The 23,433-nt window shown below is 35.2% G+C and overlaps 3 protein-coding genes across 10 annotated transcripts in view; 2 read left to right on the top strand and 1 right to left on the bottom strand.

Annotated features, from left to right (window-relative positions):
- The window catches only part of ntf3 (neurotrophin 3), a 23,818-nt gene extending 20,875 nt beyond the window's left edge, over positions 1–2,943 (top strand). The window contains exon 2 of the mRNA XM_083528646.1: positions 1–2,943. This exon is cut by the window's left edge and continues 1,276 nt beyond it. The gene's annotated coding sequence lies outside the window, so the exon portion shown is untranslated.
- Positions 2,944–4,717: 1,774 nt separating this feature from the next.
- LOC310719209 (uncharacterized protein) lies at positions 4,718–9,410 on the top strand. Of its 5 annotated transcripts, none has more exons than XM_083528681.1 (7): positions 4,718–4,845; positions 5,177–5,219; positions 5,684–5,812; positions 5,900–5,968; positions 7,328–7,420; positions 8,372–8,426; positions 8,861–9,410. In XM_083528681.1, exons 2-7 carry the CDS (start codon positions 5,178–5,180, stop codon positions 8,872–8,874), a joined length of 402 nt encoding a protein of 133 aa, XP_083384807.1. In that variant the 5' UTR covers positions 4,718–4,845; position 5,177; the 3' UTR covers positions 8,875–9,410. The 5 variants fall into 5 exon arrangements, with proteins under 5 accessions (XP_083384807.1, XP_083384805.1, XP_083384806.1 ...); XM_083528679.1 differs by having other exon boundaries at positions 8,372–8,472; XM_083528680.1 differs by having other exon boundaries at positions 8,372–8,477.
- A 1,070-nt stretch (positions 9,411–10,480) lies between these two features.
- Positions 10,481–23,433, bottom strand: part of ano2b (anoctamin 2b) — a 59,861-nt gene continuing 46,908 nt past the window's right edge. For all 4 annotated transcript variants that reach the window (XM_083528316.1, XM_083528315.1, XM_083528318.1 and 1 more), the window contains 5 exons: positions 18,749–18,901; positions 18,578–18,630; positions 16,601–16,770; positions 14,000–14,105; positions 10,481–12,570 (listed from right to left, as the gene is read on the bottom strand). In XM_083528316.1, the coding sequence (XP_083384442.1) occupies positions 12,202–12,570; positions 14,000–14,105; positions 16,601–16,770; positions 18,578–18,630; positions 18,749–18,901 (851 nt within the window). In that variant the 3' untranslated portion in view covers positions 10,481–12,201. The remainder of the gene's footprint in view (positions 12,571–13,999; positions 14,106–16,600; positions 16,771–18,577; positions 18,631–18,748; positions 18,902–23,433) is intronic.

Here is a 23,433-nt window from a genome sequence, read left to right as displayed (position 1 = left end):
CAAGAAATATGCCACAGAGCATATAAGTTATATGTGTATCGCAAAATGCATGAAATTGTTAAATATATATTTTTGTATAACTCATCTACTTGTGCAAAGAATGCGATGCATATGGGTATACTGGTCACACAGATTTATGTACAGAAAACAATAGTTAATGGCTAATTTCAGAAACATTATACCCCATGGTTAATACCAGTACAGCAATGAACCCAAGAATTGAAGCCATTTTTCATATATCTGGATGGGGTCTTCAAAAGGTGAATTCAGTAAAAGAAGTCCTTGTGTCAAACTATAACAATGATTGATGTATTGCCTTTGATCACAAAAACCTAATATTGTTCAACCTTTCACATTATTTTGCCACATGAATCATAAAAAGAAAAAACTAGTTAAAGTCATTAACTGCACATACAGTAGAAGCAAGCAGGATGGTAGGGAAAGTAGATGTGATTTCATTAAGCAATAGCGTGCTGACTGAATAAAGCTCCTGGCAAAATTGAGGAATAATGGGTGCACATTCCACTTTCCTTCATAAACCCTGTACATTTTACCAGAGACCTTTGACCTAAGCCTTTGACCCAGTTTACCAAAGAGCACAGTTGCTTCTTCACACATTGTCAATCAAAAACTACTGCCAGGTTCATTTTCCAATCTTTTAAACGCTTTAGCAGAACAAGAGTAGCAAAAACAAATGTATTAAAGCTAAAATGTACTTTTACAGTGGAGTAAAGCCCACAAAAAAATGCTAGGATTTGAGTACCATTAAGAAGTTTTGCTTCTTTTGAGATTATTTTGAAGAGTAACGAAGGCGACAGTTTCTTTTTTTTTTAAAGAAAGCTAGCCAATTTCTCTCCCTTTTTGGTAGGAACAAATATGCCAAAGTTAACGTCTTGATACTAGAAGGGCTATGTTCATAGTACCTTATTAACATCTCCAATACAAAAGTTATTTGCCACTTTTCCTATTTTCCACAATGCAATGCTGTTACTCTTTTATTATATAAAAATAACGATACCAAAAAATGACTTTTTTTTTAATGGGTTCAGTAATTTAAAACTGGTCACACTCACTTTCATCAAATGTCTTGCCCTGTCTTAACCGATGACAGTTCACGCTATACCTCAAATAAGCATATGCAATCACAGCAGATGTCTTTTTAATGAACTGGTAAAAGCGTGATCCATTAATCATGTTGTGGTTGTTATACACTATACACTGGGGATCCATTTACCAAACACATTGTTTGAATCCAGGGGTTGTTGTTTTTTTTTTCTTTCCACCAAACCAGAGACAAATAGATAGGGTCTTTTAAAAGAAAAGGTCTATTTCAGAGCAAATGGTTTCTATATCTAGGCAATGTACCACCTAGATTTTAAGACTTCCAGATGTCACTTTTTGTTTGATTTAACCCTATCAAACAAAAGGTTGCCTCTAGGTTATCATCCTCACTATTCCACACCAGTTTCACAATTGCATCCTGAGATAATAATGATAGTATTCCAGTCAGGCTGTGTACACTTATATATATGAATATGTTGTTGCTTCTCATAGGACAATTTTGTTTTTGTATTATTATTTTCTATTGTTGAAAACATTTTTGTTTTATGAGGACTTGAGTGACTATATAAAATTGCCACAAGCTGGTGCTTTACAGCTCAGGGGTCAGGTATGCTCAAACTGGTCCATCTAGGCATCTCAGGTGACTATAATAATAAACCCCTAAACATCCCATAGGGTCATGGAAGAGACTTTTTAACCTATAAATCCACATGAAATAGTACTACTGTAGTGTCCTATAAAAGTTTTTTTTATTTTAAGGTTTTTAAGTTTCAGGCATCATCTGATCATCTGTGCAAGCAGAGGGTTTAAAAAAAATATATAGGATGTTGCATTTCGATTAGGGCACAACTTCACACATTTGTATTAAAATATGCATTACTTTAAAGCAATATTAGTTATTGTATTGTATTTAAAAATTACAAAAAAATATCAAAAGAATGTCTGATTAAACCAGATAAGGCTCTCTGGGCCAGTCACATTTTGACTGACAGACTCTGCTTGCTTTAAATGAAATTTTTTGGACTTGAGTGTATGAGAGAGTTCAACACCATCCAGATGTCAACTAACATTATAAACAGAACAGGATATGTCCTACGTTTCATATGGTATTCCAATGGGATGCCTCCTCCATCTCTATCTGGAACTATAGGAAGAAAGCACACAAAATAAAGGACTTAACTTTGCTCTTATTTCCCCTGAAAGCTCTAGAGAGTGAGCCTACACAATCATCTGAACACATTTTCTTTTCTGTTAAGCTGAATCTTACACTGGAGTATGGAAGGCGGGCAGCCATACACACCCTTGATATTGCTTATGTTTGGATTGTCTTTAATTCATCCAGTGATGCATTCCAACATGTATAGTATTGTGTGTAAAAGGCCCTGCTGTTAATGTGCATTCTGTAGAAATTCTTGCTGCTTTAAGTAATGATAATGGACCTGACCATGGAACCATTGCAAATGCTGAAATCCAGGACAAGTACTTTCTTATCAATAAATATTTACAAAGTTGAAAAGGAGAATGTGCCAAAATGTTACATTTATGGACCACCTGATATTTTAAATGTTATTTTCTTTTTGAATATGTCAAGACTGAGTTAACTGTGACCAATAACAGAGCTCTATTTTGATAACATGTATGTTGGATGTTCCTTGTTTAGCAAAGTAGTTTCTGTTTAATTCACCCTTACTGGCCTGATGTCTCTACTTTGTTTTGTTTTTTAGTCCCTCTCTTCACTTATCTGGTTAAATATGCTCCATCTTGGTCTATGATACTTGAAGGATCATTGTAAGAAAAAAAGGCCAACTATTTAATGACATTTAATGCCTGTTTCCATAAAAATGTATTTTCTGATTAAACTTGTTTTTATAATATTTATAACATGTGATCTGATCTCTATTCATTGAGTAATACAGACAAATGAAATGATTCTTTTAATCACCATGTGGTGGGTGCAAATCCAATAAATCACACAGCCATGTGGAGCATGTGACATTTTTCGATACCACAAAATGGAGGATGACTTTCCCACAGTGGATTAAAAACTATTTTGGGTTACCACATTCAGGTCATGAGCCAAACAGGCCAATCCACACAAATGACTTGCAGAGAAGGTTGGAATATTAAATTTGAGCTAAACAAACTGTGTTGGATATACTTAAAACCAAAAGCATACAGGAAGGAAATGTCTTTGGAATGTAGTTAATGGGTTTATTAGTCTTGCAGGTTATTTGTAGTAGTTCTTAAATAAAACTTAGAGTCTCTAAAGATATTGGGTTGGGTTTTCTGGTTTATTCTAAATATCACTTGACCCAAAGGGGCCTTCGATTTTTAGGTGATGATTACCATCAGAATGAAATTAGATAAGATATTGTCCACCCTAACTCTAACGAAAACTACTATTTTGATTCACCAAAAAGACAATAAAACACTTAAATGCTCTGATGGGTCTCTAACAGTGGTGGACAATAATGAAGCTAATGTAATTCATTGCTGTACTTTAGTTTATTTTCCGCATATCTCTACTTTGCTCAGGTATTTCCGTTTGGGGAGACATTAACTTTAACTTCACTACATTTAAAAGTCAAATATTTACTCAACTACATTTCTCGAAAACAGTTGTTCCTTTATATTTGAGTGAAGAGGAAACGTAACTGGTCAAGTACACAGCACGCCATTTGGCAGGGGTGGATTTAGACACAGGCGACATGGGCAGCTTGCCAGGGGTGACATGAGGCGTCCAAGCTAGAACTGCCATTGTTGGTTAGTGGTATCTACTTAACATGAACATACAGTTCAGCATCAGTTCAACAGCCAGCAGATCATTTTTAGAGGAATAAATGATGGAAGATACTCCTGACTCTAACAAGCCACAAAACCTGTGGCCTTATTTGCAAGATTTGAAGTCATTGAAAAGATGGTTGTAGAATCATGGTCATTTTAATAGATATCAATCAGTGTTTGACTCATTAATATCATTCTATTAATAGATGCGTATGCTAAAAGTAACATTAGAGTCTTTTCATATAAACTGTGTTGATAAAGCAAAGAATCTTGTGATAACATTTATAAGACATTATAGCCATAATAAATCATAGTACTTGGACACTTAAGTACATTTGTAGGCAAATACGTTTGTACTTTTATTCAGGTAAAAGTTTAAAAGGAGCACTTTTACTGGAGTAAGATTTTACCTACTGTATCTTTACTTTTACTCAAGTCTCTAACCATTTTTTTCCTATTTGTTCATCATCTATACAGTAATATAGTACAATATCAACAAAACTTACCATTCTGATACAATTCTCCAGATTGACTTTGGAATTTATGTTTTAGATTAGATCTTCTTTTTTTTTTTTTTATAGGAAGTCGTAGGGTCATGCATATTCAGATAGAAATGTAGAGATGTTCCTTTACTAATTTTCTTGGGTAATAAAAACTGACTCCACATTAATTATATGAACGGTTTGATATCACACGGTATAGGTATTAAGATAGCAAAAGTGGAATAGACATAATGCAAAACAACACATTCTGAACATACAGTACAGAGAACAAAGTGACAGAAACATCTCCAATCAATTAAGATTAATGAGCTGTTGGATTTTATTAGCAAAGCAGTGGCAGTTCTAGCATGCCTGTGCTGAAATAGCGGTAATGTCTGCTCAGTTTCGTCATGGTATTTCACTCATTGAAATAGGTTGACCACAACATAGGATCAGCAGGATACCTAGAGGAGAACTTACAAAAGCTCCAAAGTTGGATACCTCTTTCCTACTGTAGGTGAGTTGGCTAGATCTGAGCTGATAGACTGATATGGGATTAACATCGTAACAAGCTGAAAATAGAACCGGGGGTCTGTATGAAAAAGTTATATATGAGTGAAATTTCATTAGCATGTCACTGTGTACACAAGAGATCGAACTATTAGATTTACATTGAAATTAGTTACAAGTCCATTCATTCTAAAGCATGTTTGCTGGGTGTTCTACATACCAGTGGGAAGAATATTGAATTTAGTACTTTGATAGGATTTGGAGACAGAATTATTTGGAAAGCAAGGGAATTTTCTGGGTTTTGCAAATTTGCTTACATTTATGCAACTTTCTTTCAGGATGGCTCACTCAAAGAAGTTTGCTGCAATTCCAATGTCAAAGGTATGTATAGCGTCTTTTCCAGATTTTCGTCTGAGAAAATATTAACAGATTTTAGTTGCTGTGGCTAAATTCTGGAAGGCTACCAAAAAGAAAAATGATGTTCATTGATGCCTAAGGACCTGATTAAAGAGTCTGCAATACACATTAGCATCGTTATCAAAAGATGTCAGATGTTTGCAAATGTAAACACGTTACTTCTGACTGAGATTCAAACTAAAGACAATATCAGTTGAGTTAAAAGGTTTTACATTGTTTGCAAAGTGTAATAAAGTAGAACATGTCAAAATGTGATCATGTGCAGGGATATCCCAGACCACCACACATATGCTTTGTAGCAATTTTGATTGTTCAACCTTTAAACTTTAAGCTCTGGTAGAACCGAATCTGCTTTTTGTATTTTCGCATTTGCTGATGGTTATGAGCTGATGATATGAAGCTGTGACAGCCTGTTCTTTTCAATTCAGTGTATGAGAGACATTTGTAAAGAAGAGGATTATGCTTTCCTTAACAACCAGAAAAGCAGGGAACTAAAAAAGACTCCAAAGGAGAACAAGTTTTGTGAGAGTGACTGGCCCCAGAAACAAGAAGAAAGGGTAAATACTCCTCTAGAACCAGTCCCAAAAAGATTTTTAATGACTTTTGATGTCCATGTTTGTTAATACGACTCGTGGGTCCTAAAGCTCCGCAGGAAGTTAGATCGAGAACAGCAGGAGCAGGAGAGGCAGTGCGAGCTGGAGAAGCAGAGGAGGGTATGATGCTCTGGGCGCCAGCTTGGCCATTATTGCTATATTAATCTGCTGAGATAACGCTATTTATATCCATGCCTGATAGCACACTCTGTCATCTTGCCAAGCAAAACAATAGTTCTTTAGCAGACTTACTTGCAAACCTTATTGTGCTTAATTGCTTTATTGGTGTAATGCAGTTGCAAATGAAATGACCTCATCTTAGCAAAACAATCATGCTACGTAAAAGAAAAGAAAAGTGCTACAATATAAATGCTCATCCCTTCCTATAAACAGCTTATACTGTAAGTGTATGGTGAGCAGAGACTTGAGGCTGAGATGTATAATAAGCAAGAGAGAGTAGGCTCAAAAATGCTATGTGTGTCTGTGTATAAGGAAAGAAGCTTTCCAGCTGCAGGCTGTTGACTGCCAGCACAGTGATGGTCTAACGGGATTGTGCGAGGTCACTAAAGGACAACTTCTTGTTGTTGTTTCCATTTGGGAACTCTCAGGGAAACTCTCGCATGACCGTTTTGCTCATGTTTCCTTTTGTAGGTGTGAATCAAAAGAAATTTATTAGCACTCCTTCTTTTGTTCATGCTTCTAGTTAACCAGGATTTATTTTCCACTAAAATTACAAACGGATGTGGAACTGGTTACACTTCCTAATGGGTACTCCACTCTATCCTATTACAATCCATCACTGCAATTGTCTAATCCAAATAAATAAACTTTACAGACCCCTATCCAACCTCTTAAAGACCCCCGCCCTCACCCACATATTCCCCCTTCCCCCTGGGGACCTGGGTGTGAATGTGTTGAGTGTCTGAGGAATGAGGTGCTGGAACATGTTGTTAAAATTCAGAACAAACAGAAACATAAATCTATTCTGATTTATACCATATGCTGAAAAGCATACAGTACAGGTTCTATAGGCATAGGTTAATTCCACAAGAAGCTATACTATTAACTTAGCAGAATCAGGAGTATCCACATAAGAGATACTTTAAATGTGGAAAAATTGAGGTCACACGCCCCATATCACTCTGTATCAACTGAATCTTGTTAACATGAACAGTAAGGCCTGTCTCTGAGCCACACAGGAAGCAATTTTTCAGAATTAGGTATTTAGTATTCAGGGTTAGCCCTAAAGTTTTGGAGCAGCCATCAGTTATCAGGAGAGGCCAATGCTGATTAATGCATGAAACATCTTGTTTGTCAAGGAAATTGAAAATGATGCAAGTCGCATATTTGCAAAATGCTTCTGCAAAGTTTGGTGAGCTCATTGTAAAAGCTGGGTATTTCTCATGTACTTGCCATTTTATCATGGAGTGCCAGAGTGTGTGATGGAGTTGCATGTGTGTCTTCTGGTGTCTTCTAAAGGAGAAGGAGGAACAATGGAAAAGCCATGTGGCAAGCCTATCATCTGAGCGTGAGTCTCTGCGTGGTAGATTACACAGGCTACGTGAATTCAGGGTGAGGTAGCCCCTTGATCACACCCACAGACACACACACACACAAACACAATAAATTGATTAACCACACAGATGTGGGAGTCAGGAAAAGGCTGACCTGACTACACCAGATGTTACATACAGCATGCTGAGCAGTGCCAAGCCACTGATTTAGATCCACACAAGCACTAACCACAAAAAATAGCAACACACAAGCAGTCACAAATACAATTCCTATGCTGACATAAACAACTTCTAAAAGTAAACAGTGTTCTAAATCAAAACAGAAATTGTGACACATGCAGTTGTATTTTACAGACTAAAGCATGGCACGACTTTACAGAGAGCTTTACAAACTAAAGAAAGCTGTGCAAATGTTAATATCTCTCTGCAATATGTTAGTACTAGATTTAGTAATTGGTTGCATTTTTGGCTGGAATTTTGGATTGCTATTTGAAGATATCCGATCACCTGATTAATAGTTAATAAAGGTCTATATATTATTAATCTCAATTACCTTTTATCATTTTTTTAACATTTAATGTCAAATGTTTTATAGCCCCTGTGCAGTGCTCACATTGTACTAATGATTGTGTATTTGCATTGTGTTTGTGTACATTTTCACAAGATCTCTGGTGCTTTAATGATTAAGTAATATTTTTATAATTGATAGGTTTATCATGTGGTATGTGGAAGTTTATTAGTATGTACAGATGTTTATTACCTGTTTTGTATGTGCTTGTAATTCCAGTATCAAGGCTTAACACATACATATAGTATAGTTGATTTAACTGATGAGAGCATATAAATAAATAAATAAATAAATAAATAAATAAATAAATAAATGTATAAAATTTGTGTTAGAAAGTAGGCCTAGCATTTAGGCATAATTTATTAGCCAACTTACAACTGGTGAGGATGCTTTCTATAGCACTGTTTATTCACCTTTAATATATAACTTTCCCTTTTGCAGGACTTTCAGAAGAAAGTGTTGATGCAGGATCTGGATCTAGAGCCTGATACAGCCAGTGAGAAAGTCACCCACCTTCTTAGGAGGCTGTAACCAACATTCATGTATAGTAAATGAAGAAAACACTAATATAATTCTGTGAATGTAAAGAGCACTGAAAAATAACTTTGAGTGACCTAATAAGTACTAAAGTTGTATATTCATTTTACATTTAATTAATTTAAATTTTATTAATTTAAGAGTAGGCCTATAGTGCAAGCCAAAATAGCTTAGAAAAAAAACATGTACAAAGTTTGTGTAAAACTAATTATAGTGTGGCTCATGACTGTGTACATTTTAAGAATAGTATAGGGTGACAAATTGCTAAGATAAGCGGGAACCTAATTCCCATGTCACATCAGCTGATCGTATTTCCCATGATGCCGTGGGCTAAAAAAGGTGGTTATGTTGATCTTACACAAAAATGTTTATTTAGATTTGTGTCTTCTTTAGGAACCTTAGACTGATGTGCATGACTAGTGTGAAAGAGACGAAGAAAGAAAAAGACAGAAAGAGGGCCCCAACAGTTCAGGTCTAGCATTAAGTAAAGGAGATTCTCCGGAGTCATGTTGCAGCGTGTCTGGCCCCTGAGGGCAGGAAAATGCCAGACTCAAGTGTCTCTCCCTATCTCCTGTCTTTTTCTGTGATACATACAAGAGAGCACCTAAATTCACATCAAACACTGTTGCCCCATTCTATTCTATTCTATTCTATTCTATTCTATTCTATTCTATTCTATTCTATTCTATTCTATTCTTCTTAATAATGAATGATATAATCAGCTAAAAAAAATAATCAAAATATCTGTTGTGACACAGCTAGCATACTATATAATCATTTTACGATTTTTCTGAATCAGTGTGTTGCCAACAGTCTAGTGTTGCTGTTTTGCTGAAAAGGATTAAGATATAATTGGCAAGCTATTCTGGTCTACCTGCTTAGGCTACATTATCACGCAAACAAATTCACAAGATCCTCCCTCTCTTCTTCGTCTTATTTCTTTCTTTTTTTTTATTTATTACACAAGATTTTTCAGGCACACTCTCCCAATCACTCTTCCAGTGTTTGAAAAATGCTTCCTTCGCAACTGCAAAAATAGATGCCGATCTATCAAAGGGAAATCAAGAAGACATGTAATGTACAAATCAGGCTTGTGGACTTAACTAAGGAATGTGCTATGGGCAGGGCTTACCTGTGCATGTATGCCCAGGAATACAAAATGGAGGAGTTTGTAAATGTACACACACAAAATGGTAGAATTCTAAGGTGTAGCCAACACATGAAACCATGTGAAACTTAAGTATGTACCATCCTCAATTAAAGAGGTGTTGCCCTAGAGGAAATTCTGGGAAAAAGATATGATTGTTGCCCCTCTGTGCCTGGGTTGTGAAACTCCACATGTATACTTTACACTCTAGGCTTGTAAAATGCCTCCAGCTCACCGGTACACACATCCATAGATATGTTCACATTCAGAAGGAAGGCAGGCAACAGTAAAAGGAGTATCATAAACTATTATATAGATTATAGTATAGTTTAGATTTGCCACCCTTTAGATAAATACCTGACATCATACATTAGGAACTACTGATTATTAAGGAGTTACACAAAACACTAGACTGGCCAAGGTCATCTGAAGGCTTCATTTATTAATTAATGAAACATTTAATTCATTAATCTATCATGTTTCTGCATAGCTGTGCAGTACACCTACACCCAGACAACACCTGTCATGATGTCTAAGTTATTAGCCAGCCAAATGACACACTGACTGGAGCTTTATTAAATTATTCAGCCTAGACTGCTGTTAGTAGAGAGAAAAGATAATAATTACAGGGTAAAGCCTTTCCTTTTACCCTATTACATTATCATATAATGACTTAAATGTAAAGAAAGATTCTATGCGTCATCAACAAAATACACTGCAAAGCCCAGCGCTGGTAGCAAGACGATGTGCTTAATGCCACAGGCATGATGCAAATCTATTTTATGTCCCTGGCTACCCGCAATGCCCTTTTCCAATTAGGTACACTTTCAATAAATTCAATGCAATAATTACTTACAAATTGGATAAATGTAATTCATTTCATGCCTTCATAGATACCAAATAATACACAAATAATTTTTTTATGCACAGAATTAGCCAGCCTGGGTTTGTTAAACTTTAAAACTGTGTAACAGTTGCAAGATGGCACTCATACACTTTTTTTTTAAGCTATGTAAACCATTTAATGAATAAAGCAAACCACATTATTGCATGATGTCATATGAAAATAAAGCTTGCATAATTTCACAAATAAATTATGAAATGGAAAATAATCTCTTTCTATTGGCACCTGCTGCTTAAAATCTGCACTCAAGACAAACGTCAGGCTGCCACTGTCCATGCCAATAAAGTAACAAAACACAGTGCACTGCCAAGATAGAAGCCCGATTTGTCATTCGAGGAAAAGAGTGTGTGACAGCCAGATGTTGGCCTTCCTTTCCCAACCTCTGACTCTGTACTAATCAGTACATGGCTGATGATATCCAATCTTAGCGAGAATAATGGGTTTGACCAAAAAGCAGAAAGCTGCACATAGTCATGAACATGGAAAAGATGCTAAAAGCTACAGACCTTGATTTTGGATTAAAAGTAGTCTGCACATGCTCTGTAAGAACTTAGCAGAGATTTGATATATGTCTAAACTGAATGGGAGTTTAATTCCATGTTTCCAGATATGCTCTACATATGGTTAACTTTGCCTTGGCTATGTATCTGACTTCTCACTGCATAATCATCACTGATTGGCCTTTTCCAAGTGTGACATTGCTGTTAATACATACAGCAGGAGTTAATTAAAATAAAACAACAATAATCATAAATATTGAGTTGTAAGAGTGAAACAGCTTATTAATTGACCCTAAGCACAAACAAAACCTTACCTGGTAACACATACCTCACAGATAGCCTTATCATCCAGTTTACTTATGAGAAAACTATACATTCACTTTGACTTCCATCTTTAAAGAAAGAGATCTGTAACAAATTTGACACCCATCAACTTTTATGTATTGTTTTTTTTTTTTTTTGTACAATACAATTTGTGCAATATTGTAGTTCATGTTTCTTATCCCTTATTGAAAAACATTTCATAGTCTCTAATAAACAAAGAGCTGTAACATTATTCAGATAAATAAATAAAGCCTACAGTGAAGGTGTTACCTGAGAAAATGAAAGAGAATAATTATTTGCTGTGATACGCTACATTTCAAAAAGTTCGCAAAGCAGCTCGGGTTTGTGTAGTGTCACAAATTGTTCGGTGAACATGGACCAGATGTGAACATTAATTTTTGAATCCTGTCAAAACACGTGTTCCTCTTAGCTTAAGAACAGATGGGGGAAATATGTGCGAGAGGCCCCACGGATGAGATTCCTGGTCTTTCATTCCGGTGTCTGTGCTCTCAACCAGTTGCATTGTGCATGGGATGATGTCCTATGGCAAGCGGTCCTATGAAGCCTTAGCTTAGGATGAGATTGCCTCTGCGGACTGCGTGGATACATCACAGCTTTAAAAGCAGCCAAAACACGCCGCCTGTGGACATATGCTCAGACATACAGTACAGATATAGATATAGATCTCTTGCATTCGCTTCAGTGAGAACCACAGTATGGAGGGTTCTAATTCACCTCAAGAACTCAGTGGAAAGCTTAGCTCTACACTTCGTCCTCTGTTAGTCCTCCATTGTAATTATGGGCACTCTGAAAATCTCATGGCCGGCTAACCCCTCTTGCTGACTCTTAATTTCTTATTTCACACTGCTGTCTGTGTGCCTCCCTCATGATTGGGTGACACAGAGGTCTGGCGGGTAAATTGGCTAAAGCTTGCAGCACGTGCACGGGTACGGGGACGAGAAGCAGTGTTGGTATCATCAGCTTGCGTGAGGTTGGGCAAGGGAGCCTGGGGCTCAGAAACTGTCAGCACTTGCTTCCTGGGCTCCTGCAGCACCAAATGGCCTGATTCTTTAGAGAAAAGGTTATGGATTAGCTGAAGCTTTTCCTTCTCCTCCTTCATGAAGACATCTACAAGCAGGGTCTTTTCCCTCTTAATCTGCTCACTGATGTTCTTGGGGACATCGGGGATCACCCAGGCCACCAGGAGGCCTAAGAACATTACCAGGTTCTGCAACACACAAGGATACAAATCAACACACAGGAAAATGAATAAGAAAGAAGGGTGAAGGTGGCAATAAAAGGATGTGGCAGGAAACAATCGGTAGATTGTTTTAGAATGCAGACAAAGTATCTCTTAAGAGTATCACTATATGAGTATCTTTACCCTGACAAGACATCACGGCATTATGTTACAATTGCTTGCCCATGCCAATGTTATCCATTACATCCAGTGATTACTAACATACATGGTTGAAAGGTTACTGTGAAAATGTATTCGGTTACTGCTTCCTGAGCTCATTAAAAGTGTACTACGTAACATAATCTAACCTTAAATCAGCTGCATGTTCCAATATCCATGCATTAATTAATTTCAATTCCATGAAATAAGCCATATTTATAAATGAATGTATTTTTCAATATTTGCTCTGCTAAAGATGTATCAAGTGCAAACATTTAGCAGTCATACAACCATTTTGTGTTAAGGGCCTAAAAACTAATTCCTTTTAATATTAGAAAAATATTACAAAAAATATATTTTTATTATACAGAAAAAAGAGAAAATGACATTTAATCATTTCCTCTATTTCACAATGTGTAGTAAAAATCTCACGATTCCAAATATAAAACCCTGAAGAGCACAACAATTTCATCTAACAATTCTAACATGGAAGTACAAGTGATTTTCATTTGTGGTCTTTTCTTAGGAAGAATTTTCCAATATGGAGACATTTAAAAAATATGATGTGAGGCAGGATGTAACTGAGCTGTTCTGCAATGTGCATGCCATATTGTTGTAAGAATTGGACTTGTGTCAGACTGCTATTTACTGTCACTCTCTTTTTGCTTTTGGAAATTATATAGTGAACAATATTAACTTCTTGGAGCTAAGACAGAATGTTCGATTGAGCCAATACAGGATTATGCATGGCTGATCAGTTATTTTACAGGTTGGTTAAGAGTGTCAAAAAAACAAATAACCCAAAGTAAAAAAAAAAAATATGTATATACCTGGTGTATATGTTTTTAAACATATTTATTCCATAATAATTTAATAATAATAATAATCCAAAACAAGGATGGAACTGTATGAATGCAATTTACACAGACCTGAGTTTATTCCAATTCCCCTTTTTAAGGGTGTGCATAGAAATTTTTTTTTTACTTTTGAACATTACATGGTTAAAGTGGGGTTTTAAGCATAAAAACCTGGTTAATTTAAAGATCTAGCATTTTATGTGCAAGCACCATATAGCAGCTCATAGCTCATTTCACTGCTATCTGAGATGTTGTAATGTCAGTCACAGCATATTTAAAAGAGAATGGCCAATTTATCCCTACTTTTCTATATATAGTCAGAGAATACTAATTACTCTGACTTAGAGAAGCTGATTCACAGAGGCTAGGGTGAATAGTTGCCAGAAATGTAAAAAGCATACCTGGAATAAGATTACAAATCCCAGTCGGGCTGCTAGGATTGACCAGTACTGTTTGGAGAACTGGTAAGGCTGTGAAGACCAGGGTGGCTCCCTGTAATCCTTATACCTGCAGATAAGATCCGAGTTGAACATGTGTGCTTACAGAAAGAGTTATTTCATACAACTGTCTTTTTTCCAAGAGATGCCTTGCTGCAGGGCCATAAAAGAACATGCACCACAGATCCTTTTGACAAGCAGCATGGTTTAACACAGGAAGATTTAATAAATTGGTTCAGGATTTTTAATAGACTTTTTTACAACAAAAGGAGGTAATAAAACCGTGTGTTTTCTCTTCGCACTATTCCTGCCTTTAGAGTTGCTGCACTGTTTGTTTTTCTGAGTGAAGAGGGTAGAAAACCATTTCAAAGGCATCCAGATTTTTACTACCCATAATGACATAGATATGGGACAAAGTGTTTACATTTTATCAGCTAAAGTCATCAGATTCCTTTTTAGTCAGAATGTTAGTGTAAGATCCTTTTGTACAGATATTGTCAGCACCGTGAATTCATTCCTTATAAAGTATTATTACGGTGTCTATTTGTATAGTATTACATTTTATTTGGGTATAACCTATTATATTTCCTACATTTTCCTGACCGCTTCGACACTTCAGCAAAGTTCCTACTTTTATTTTATGTCCATATACCTACATATATAGACATTTCAAATTTGACAGGTAAAAGCAGTGTATACAGTGCATATGAAAATTGTTTAGTGTAACATAGCAACCAACACTTAAGTCAAAAACATATCAAATATTTTAGGAAGGAAAAATTCAATAACTTTGCGTGAGTGTGCAAATTAATTAATTACATTAATTAATAGTCATTATCTGTTATATTAATGTGGTTTTATTTAATCCCAATGGTCTGCAAAGAGCTCACAATGCATTTACAGGACCTTATTGATGAAAGGTATCAGCCGGAAATGGGGTACAGAAAAAATTTAACTATGAAAGCCATCACCAAGTGGATAAAAACAGGGCACCATAGTGATACTTCCAAGAAATAATGTGACATCCTTCCAAAATTGCAGAAAGTACAAGATTTCAGAGTGGCTGCCAAGAGACCTACAGCAAAATGCAGGAATTTCTAGTACTTCTAGTAATTTTTTCCAATTTGACTGTTGACAATTTGTTATTTACTTGAATTGATAAGGGTGTGTGTGTGTGTGTGTGTGGGGGGGGGGGGTCCTAATTGATCAAAAAAATTTCTGTAATGTCTGTATAGTATTTAAACATTATGCACTTCTTTTTTATTTTTTTATTTGTTACTTCCCTTACTCCTTTATTCCTACATTTATTTATTTGAACCGTCACACATATATGAGAGCTAAAAATGATATACAACATTGTTATAACTGGAAACTAGAACAATGATGTTGTGGGTAACAAGCAATACAATAAATAACTGAATGGACAATGATGATTACATTAGTACCAATGAAAGTCTATCGGACTAGCAGTGTAGTCATTACATTGACAAATTAGTGGGTGTTGATCTTGTATAAGTATTAGGTGAAGCAGGTTGTTGGAATTTTAACCCCTCTGGGATGAACACCCCAATGTAACTGCTGAGCTGACTCCTGTCCAACAAGAAAAATTATGCACACAGTAAGTAATTGTACTGGTTAAAAAATAAAAATAAATCTTTCCTTATAACCAGGGTAATGGGAAAAGCTTTCTTTTCATGGCAAATGAAAGGATTTATCTGGAATTGTAACATGCTATGTTATCACCATGTAATTTTAGTCCCGTGTGAACAGTTCTTAAGGTAATCCCTTCTTGCCAGACCAGTTACAGAAACAGAAAGAGTGGTGACTTTAGAAAATGTCAATTATTATGTCACTCAAAGTCAAAGTATTGAATAACAGAATATACAAGTAGAGGCTCTGTTATATTAGTTTGTACAATTCTGTTTGTAGAAAAGTGTATCAAAAATGATCTTGCACAAATTTATTCCAGTGGTATCAGGAGCTTGCAAAAGATCCTGGTGGCCTGAAGATGCATGCTGATAATGTTTAGATTTGCAGTTAAACACTTAAAGCATCTGAAATGCCACTAGAACATCTAACCCATTAACACACAAAATGTCTTATGCTAAAAGCAGAACGTGAACTCAGCTTTTCCTTTCCTACTTTATTATACCAATCCATGTCTAAATGAAGCAATGAGCTAGAGAAGCATGGTTCACTGAGCTGACCAAAGTACTTATAGTATGGAGAATATAGTACAGTATGGAGAGTCAATGTGGCAGGAGTTCTGTTAATGCAGAAATTTGAACTGCACAGAAAACCTCTTTGATATGGCAAGTTGTTGTATAGTGTAATGCTGCTGGAGACATACTTCATAGAAATTATGATGAAACTATTGCGTGATCTTGAAACCATTCACCATCATTTTGAATGTGTTACAGACATGTCACGACTCATCCGAGGGGCTTTATTATTTCTCAGCTTTAAAGTACTGTGATAATGATAGTTGTCAGTGTACATCCAGCTGACATTAAGAAACTTATTTAAAGTGTTAAATCATTTTCAAACAGCAATGACGGGGCTCACCGGCACACTGTGAAAGTGGATGCAGCAGGTGCTGTGCCGGGCTGAAAATCACTGACATTGAAGTAGGACAGTGTGTGGTCGATGAAGCCATCCATGGTGCCACTCGGACTGTACAAGTATTGATATACCAATCGTGGGATGAAGTCGGATGTAAAGGAGATGACAAAAGCCTGAAAAATAAAGGAAACATGTTTCGAGGCAGTTTTATTAGAAAATAGAGGTACAGATAAAAAAATAAAAATAAACTGTTTAAAGTCTTCAAAGCAGCCTTATAAATCCTCATAGAAGCCAAGAAATTTTGTTAGCAAACTGCAAAAAAGATTTTCATAAAAAAACAATTTAAGGTTTTATTTATGTTTTATTTGTTGTTCACTATTTCGCAAATAATTTAAAATTTAAAATGATTATTCCAGCAAGTTCAGGCACAACCAGCAGGTTCAGGGACAGCTTTTTTCCCATCCACCATCACACTACTGAACTCTACACCACACCGTTAGATCACTTTATAAAAACTGTATATAACATCTGTACAATTATACATACAATGTACATATTACATACTGTATTTTTATATACTCCTCATTCTCTACACATACTGTACATTCAGCTTGCACATGTATTAATGCCATAACCTTATAACCTTTTACTTCTTGTTCCTTTACAACAGTGTCTGCACTTTTTTTTTCAATGCCATATACTTAGAACCATTTACCTGTACTTCTCAACAATGTCCACACATCTCTACACATAGCCTTTATATTTATTCACTGTACATATTTTTTACATATATATTGTAAAGATATGTACAGTGAATAAATATAAATATAAATATAAATATATATATATATATATATATATATATATATATATATATATATATATATATATATATATATATATATATATATATATTACATGCTGTACATATGCTACATATTTATCTGCACTATGTGCACAATTGCTACTTTTTGCACTACTGGTAGATGCCAAACTGCATTTCGTTGCTGTGTACCTGTACTATGTCACGACAATAAAGTTCTATCTATCTATCTATCTATCTATCTATCTATCTATCTATCTATCTATCTATCTATCTATCTATCTATCTATCTATCTATCTATCTATCTATCTATCTATCTATCTATCTATCTATCTATCTATCTATCTATTCACATTACTTTTGAAAAGCATTTTTGCATTAGAAAAATGGACGAGTCTAGACTATTGTACATAATGAAGCAGATAATGTGATTTTAAATTTGGCAGCTGTCAAAAAGATCTGGACACAGATAAACTTCTGTGTCAGCTTATAAAGATTCTCAAAACTCTCCAGGAAATGCAAGTCAGTTTTTAGTCCATCTGTTTTTTTTCTAATTTTAATAAAAAAAATGTACGGATCTGTAAATGCTTTTCAGCTGTATACATTGGTTATGACCTGTATCCAAAGTGAATACATTCCATATAATACATTAAATGTGGGAACATTGTGTGTAAAACCATATTCAAATAGCCATAACACTATAAGCTAACCAAAGCAAACATGATAAAATATATAACACTGTGAAAATCAAGAAGACATAACATTTTGAAAACATATTTTCATATTTATTTAACCTATGTAATAGAGAACACATCAAAGCATTCCAAAATATGTTTGCATTAGAGATCTCTGGTCCACATTACGGTGGCTTAAATCCCAGACCTATCTCAAACTGGAGTTAGAATATCCTATAATAGAGCTCTATAACATGTTTATAGGATACACTGCACCAGAAATGAATGACAGAAGGTAAAGATTTCCTTCAACTCCATCATTTATAAATCTAAAAAAAAAATGAAATATCTTTCTTTGCAGTGACTTATGAGTTACCATTTCTGTTATCTCCTTTACAATAGGAAGAACCGCATTAATAATGTATCAAGTCTAAAGTAGCCCGTACAAGCAAATTGCAACTGAGAAATATAGACCCACTTACATTGATGAGAACTGAAAACTTGCCCAGTCCATTTAGAATATTGTACCAGATTCCTAAAACAAGAAGCAAACACAATTTCATAAGCTGTCACAAATGTGCATAAACCTCAGTACATATCATCTGGTTTTCTAGATGTAAATCATTATATAAAGATGTACTGTAGTCTAGTACCAATATCTTGTGCTCTCACGGCATCTGGTCTGCGCAGCTCAGTGACAAACTTCTTAGCATCCAGTCGGATCTCGATGATGTTGTTCAAGAGAGCAAAAAGAGGAGCCAGGGGAAAAGAGGCCACAAAGAGGGAGACAAATCCAAACTGGATTACTGCAAACAGGAAAGAAAAAAATACACAACTATGTAGATGGTTTTGAGTTCATTATCATCACACACTTCTTGTGCACTAAATAGCATGCTGAAGACTAATAAACAGGCCCTGGCTTTCATTCAGTGTTAGATTGTGCGTACCATACTGGTTATTAGTTTAAAGGCTTTAGGCACCAAAAGATTAAACACCATGAACTCTGTTGTATGTTACTGAAGAACAAATTTTTTTTTTCCTGGCCTAAATATCTTCAAGTGGGAAACCTCAGGGACATTACAAAATTTGCTCCAGTGGCTTTATTAAATTGGCTCTGACAAACACACAGCCTTAGAAATTTCTTTCTTGTTCTAATTATGCTAGCTCATGATCCAACACGTGTTCATATGTTTTGGAAATTGGTTTAGAAAACAGTAAAAAAAATGCATGAAGTGTTAATAAATAAAAAAACTGGGAACTTACAGGCCGATAATCAAGCGTTAGTCAGTCATCATGCCGACAATGCAGGAATGATCAGTGCTAATGAAAGTATTAACAGGAATGCCTGTAGTTTACCTTGCTTAAAAGCTCAAAACCATGAAAAGAATTTGACCTTTAAATTTGTTATACCTTGATCTAAAGCATGCTCTTGTGAGAAAGATTTCATATCATATTGTAATGATATACACTTTTGGGAAGCAACAATTTTTTGTACACTCTCATTACAAAAGGGCTGTATGAGGTCCAACTTCTTAATTTTAAGATATGTAACATCATAACAGTAAATTCATAGTAAAAATATTGCATATAAATACAAACAAATCTCATGTTTTAATCTGAAATTAAGCCACTCCCACTTCGGTTTTATATCAGAATACTGATACGACCACAAACCAAGTGGAAATACATGCTAAATTATTCTGGATTGATTTCTAACACCGTCCTCTAACACACATCATCATTTGAACAAAGAAATTAATAGTAGCAGAAAGTGAGTGTTTAAGACATTGAACATCTGATTAAAAGGTTATGAGTTCAAATCCCTGCACCACCACTCTTCCTTGAGTAAGGCACTAAATATTTAACTGCTCAGTTGTATAAATGAGATTATTGTAAATTGCTCTGGACAAGGGTGTCTGCCAAATGCCATTAATGCAAATGTAATAAAACCTGTGAAAGAGCTGCCAATGTAATAAAACTTCTTAAAGAACTGCCATTAGAAAACACTGTTTACTGTACAACTGCTGCAGGGGAGCTTTAAAGATAACCACTACTGTACCCCTAACAGGGTTAGTGGTAAATTCTGTAAAATCTTGTAAATCAGACGATGCATGGTGAAATCTGTGCTGATTGTTCTAATATTGCATTTTTACACTGTGGGCCGTTTTTACAGCAGATAAGCATCTCATTAGTGTATGGAATGTCTGTCTTTCCATTCTAACACCAGAAGGCATGCTCCTGGGCACAGCAAAACACCATCCAAATCTACAAGATGACATGATTCATGGTCAAAATTCTAGCTTTAGCCTTAAGGAAACCCACTCACAGCTTCAAGTTGAGTTAATTAACAAGGCAATGAACATGCAAACACATGCAGTATCCTGATGCCAGAGGCCATCAGAAGACATGATGATTCACTGATTTAATATAGTCAATGCCCAGTGAGCAATGTTTTCAGCCATAACACATTTAAAACTAAGCTTCATCCATTTAGTTGCGTTTTACTTCATTCCTTAGTATTTGGGGATGTTTTCTACAGTCTTATATTTAACCCCAGGCATCTGGAAAGTGGTGAGAAGGTGTAGTGTCCTAGAAGCACCTCATGGACACTATGCTTATGATTCTGAAAACCTGTAACCTCATGTCCTGTGCTTAATTGACAACAGGCTCATTTACATAGCTCAGGCAGATTACAAATTGTTACGAGCATTCCTGTAACCTGGCCCAGATAACCCACTGCCAAAAAAGTGCGGTGTTAGCTTACTAATAGAGGAGTCAACAGCTACCTTCCAGTTTTAAGCACCAAAGTTTCAGCTGATACTTTATGAATCATTTAGCAAGAACTCCTCATTTAAATATTATGTATTATCCAGTAGCAAGTAAATATACAGCTTTTGGGATACACAATAATCACATAATTTGAGTAAAAAGACCAATGCAGAAAATGGCATGTATTAAAATAGGCCTGGTCCAACAACAAAAAATTATGCTGTTCTAACACACTGAACACACTGTTTTTAGAATTAATGCAAGATTGGTCTATCCCGTGAACACATGTAATTCTAACTATAGTTCTAACACATTTAACATTTATCGAATCTTGCAGATTTACAATTATTGCATTTATACAACTGAGCATTTGTGGTTTAAAGGCCTTGCTCAATAGAACAGCAATGGCAGATTGACAGTGCTGGGATTTAAACTCATTACCTTCCAATCTAAAGTCCAAGACTATGTGGGGAAAGTGGCCTGAAATGAACTAAGGATTGAATTTATGGTAACAAAACCTAGTTTATTAAGAAACATTTTTTAGGTGAAACCTCATAAACTGCATTGTACTTTTATTTATATATTTTGATGGAGATAGGTAAAGGTTGAAAGGTAAAATCAGTTTTTATTAGTATTAGCCATGCTTTGCACGATAATTCTATAAAAGTCTTTAATTGAAAATAATGAACCAGAGATGCAATAAGAAATAGCTGAGACTCTTAGAGGGTGATTTTAAGTAGTCTGGTAAGTGTGTATATTTAGTATACTGTATATGAAGAGTAACTATTTTGTATTTGTTTTGAGGCGGTTAGTTCTGAGGAACTGTAACCTATTAATTGATGATCATTCTTTAAAACATACTAACATACCAGCTAACATTACATATTTACAGTAAAAAAAGATTTTTAATTAGTGTACAAACATAGACAATGTTTTTCTCTACATTTTAATTTTCATTTCAGGCTAATTCTTTTTTATCCATATTCAAAGGTGCCTGTGATTTATTTGAGAATAGACTATATATATATGAACTATTTCGTGCTTGACATTAGTCTTTTTGTGTTTACTGAATAACGCACAGGCTGCAACTTGTTGCATTTACCTGGTAAATCACTGAGTTAGAGATACTCTAGGCAGTGTATTGCTTTGATATATATTTTGCACCCATTTTTTAGAATAAAGTTGAACAAATAATGAGTCTAAATATTCTTTATATTCTTTATATTACTTTTTTAATAAATTGACATACTCTCAGCCAGAAAAGACTAAATGGGTCTGAAATAGGCAGGAGCAGGATATTTTAAAAAAGACTAGTCTATTCTCATATAATATAAACCACAGTATATTAATATATATTATAAGACAAATATTTTAAACACTTAGCACAGCATAGCATTCAATGCAGTCCCACATTAATCAGGCTGGCTTTTTTGGTCTGCTAAATATGTGACTTCAGATCACACTTGAATATTAAATCAGCCATTCCCATACCACAGATCAATCTACCATAGACTTAAACATGAAACGTGTTTTGCTATAGCAATCATCTGGCATTCATTATGTTTTTACAGCCACCTACTTCGAAACCAGAACACATCTGCCTAACTTTTTACAGTTTTACCTACTCCGATCATGATCAGGATCTGGTGAGTCAGAGGGGAAAAACATAAAAATGTAATAAAAAGAAAGTGTCTAGCATAAATTCAGTAAGCATTAGTTTCAGCCATTTGTCAAAGACAAGCATGGATATGTAAAATAATGTGTGCTAGCATTATTTATTGTATAAGCTATGTGCATTATTATTATTTATAATAATTACAACCAGATTCGATATTAGTCTATATTAATCCATTGATCCTTAAATTCAGAATGTAATTTACCGCTACCATAACATGAGCTGCGAAGATCCAAAGTTTGTCCAAAGAAAGAGTCTTGTCTAGATTGACTAAAGCTAGTCATAGTCTACATTTTGAATTTTGACTGTCAGCCTTGTCTATGTATTTGCTTACATAAGCAACTCGAATTTTGTGAGAATCTGTGTAGAGTGCTGATTAGGTGCTTGATACAGATTAGTGATTTCGCATGACCAACAATCTATTGTGCGTAAAAATTACAGCCTATAATTTGTGACGGAATGCAAGACTGCATAACTGCTTTTCTGTCACCCACACATGCACATGGAACATAACCTTTGTGGGAAATAGCATTTCCAGCTTTAACTTGATTGACAATCACTATTTTTGGCTGGTTAACATTAACTGTCCAACAAAGTGTCAACTGAACTGCATTTTTAGTAATCAACATGCCCTTAGCAAGTCAGTATACAGTACAACTGACTTAAAATATATTTTTGGCCATTTAAAAAACTACAAAAGCAATCTTGTGAACGTGCACTGAATTGTGCAAATGCAAACGCCGTTTTACGCTGTGGTACAAAAGTAAAAAAGAATTCACAATATATACCTTATTCGATAGCGTTAAGAAGAAGTCAACAATGTAAACTGCAGCAACATAAACTAAAATACAGTATATCAGTATGTACAATATCTATATCAACTCTTAAACAAAT

This window comes from Silurus aristotelis (assembly GCF_946808225.1).
Source record: "Silurus aristotelis genome assembly, chromosome: 24".
Lineage (NCBI taxonomy): Eukaryota > Metazoa > Chordata > Actinopteri > Siluriformes > Siluridae > Silurus > Silurus aristotelis.
This window is presented reverse-complemented; position numbering and strand designations above follow the sequence as displayed.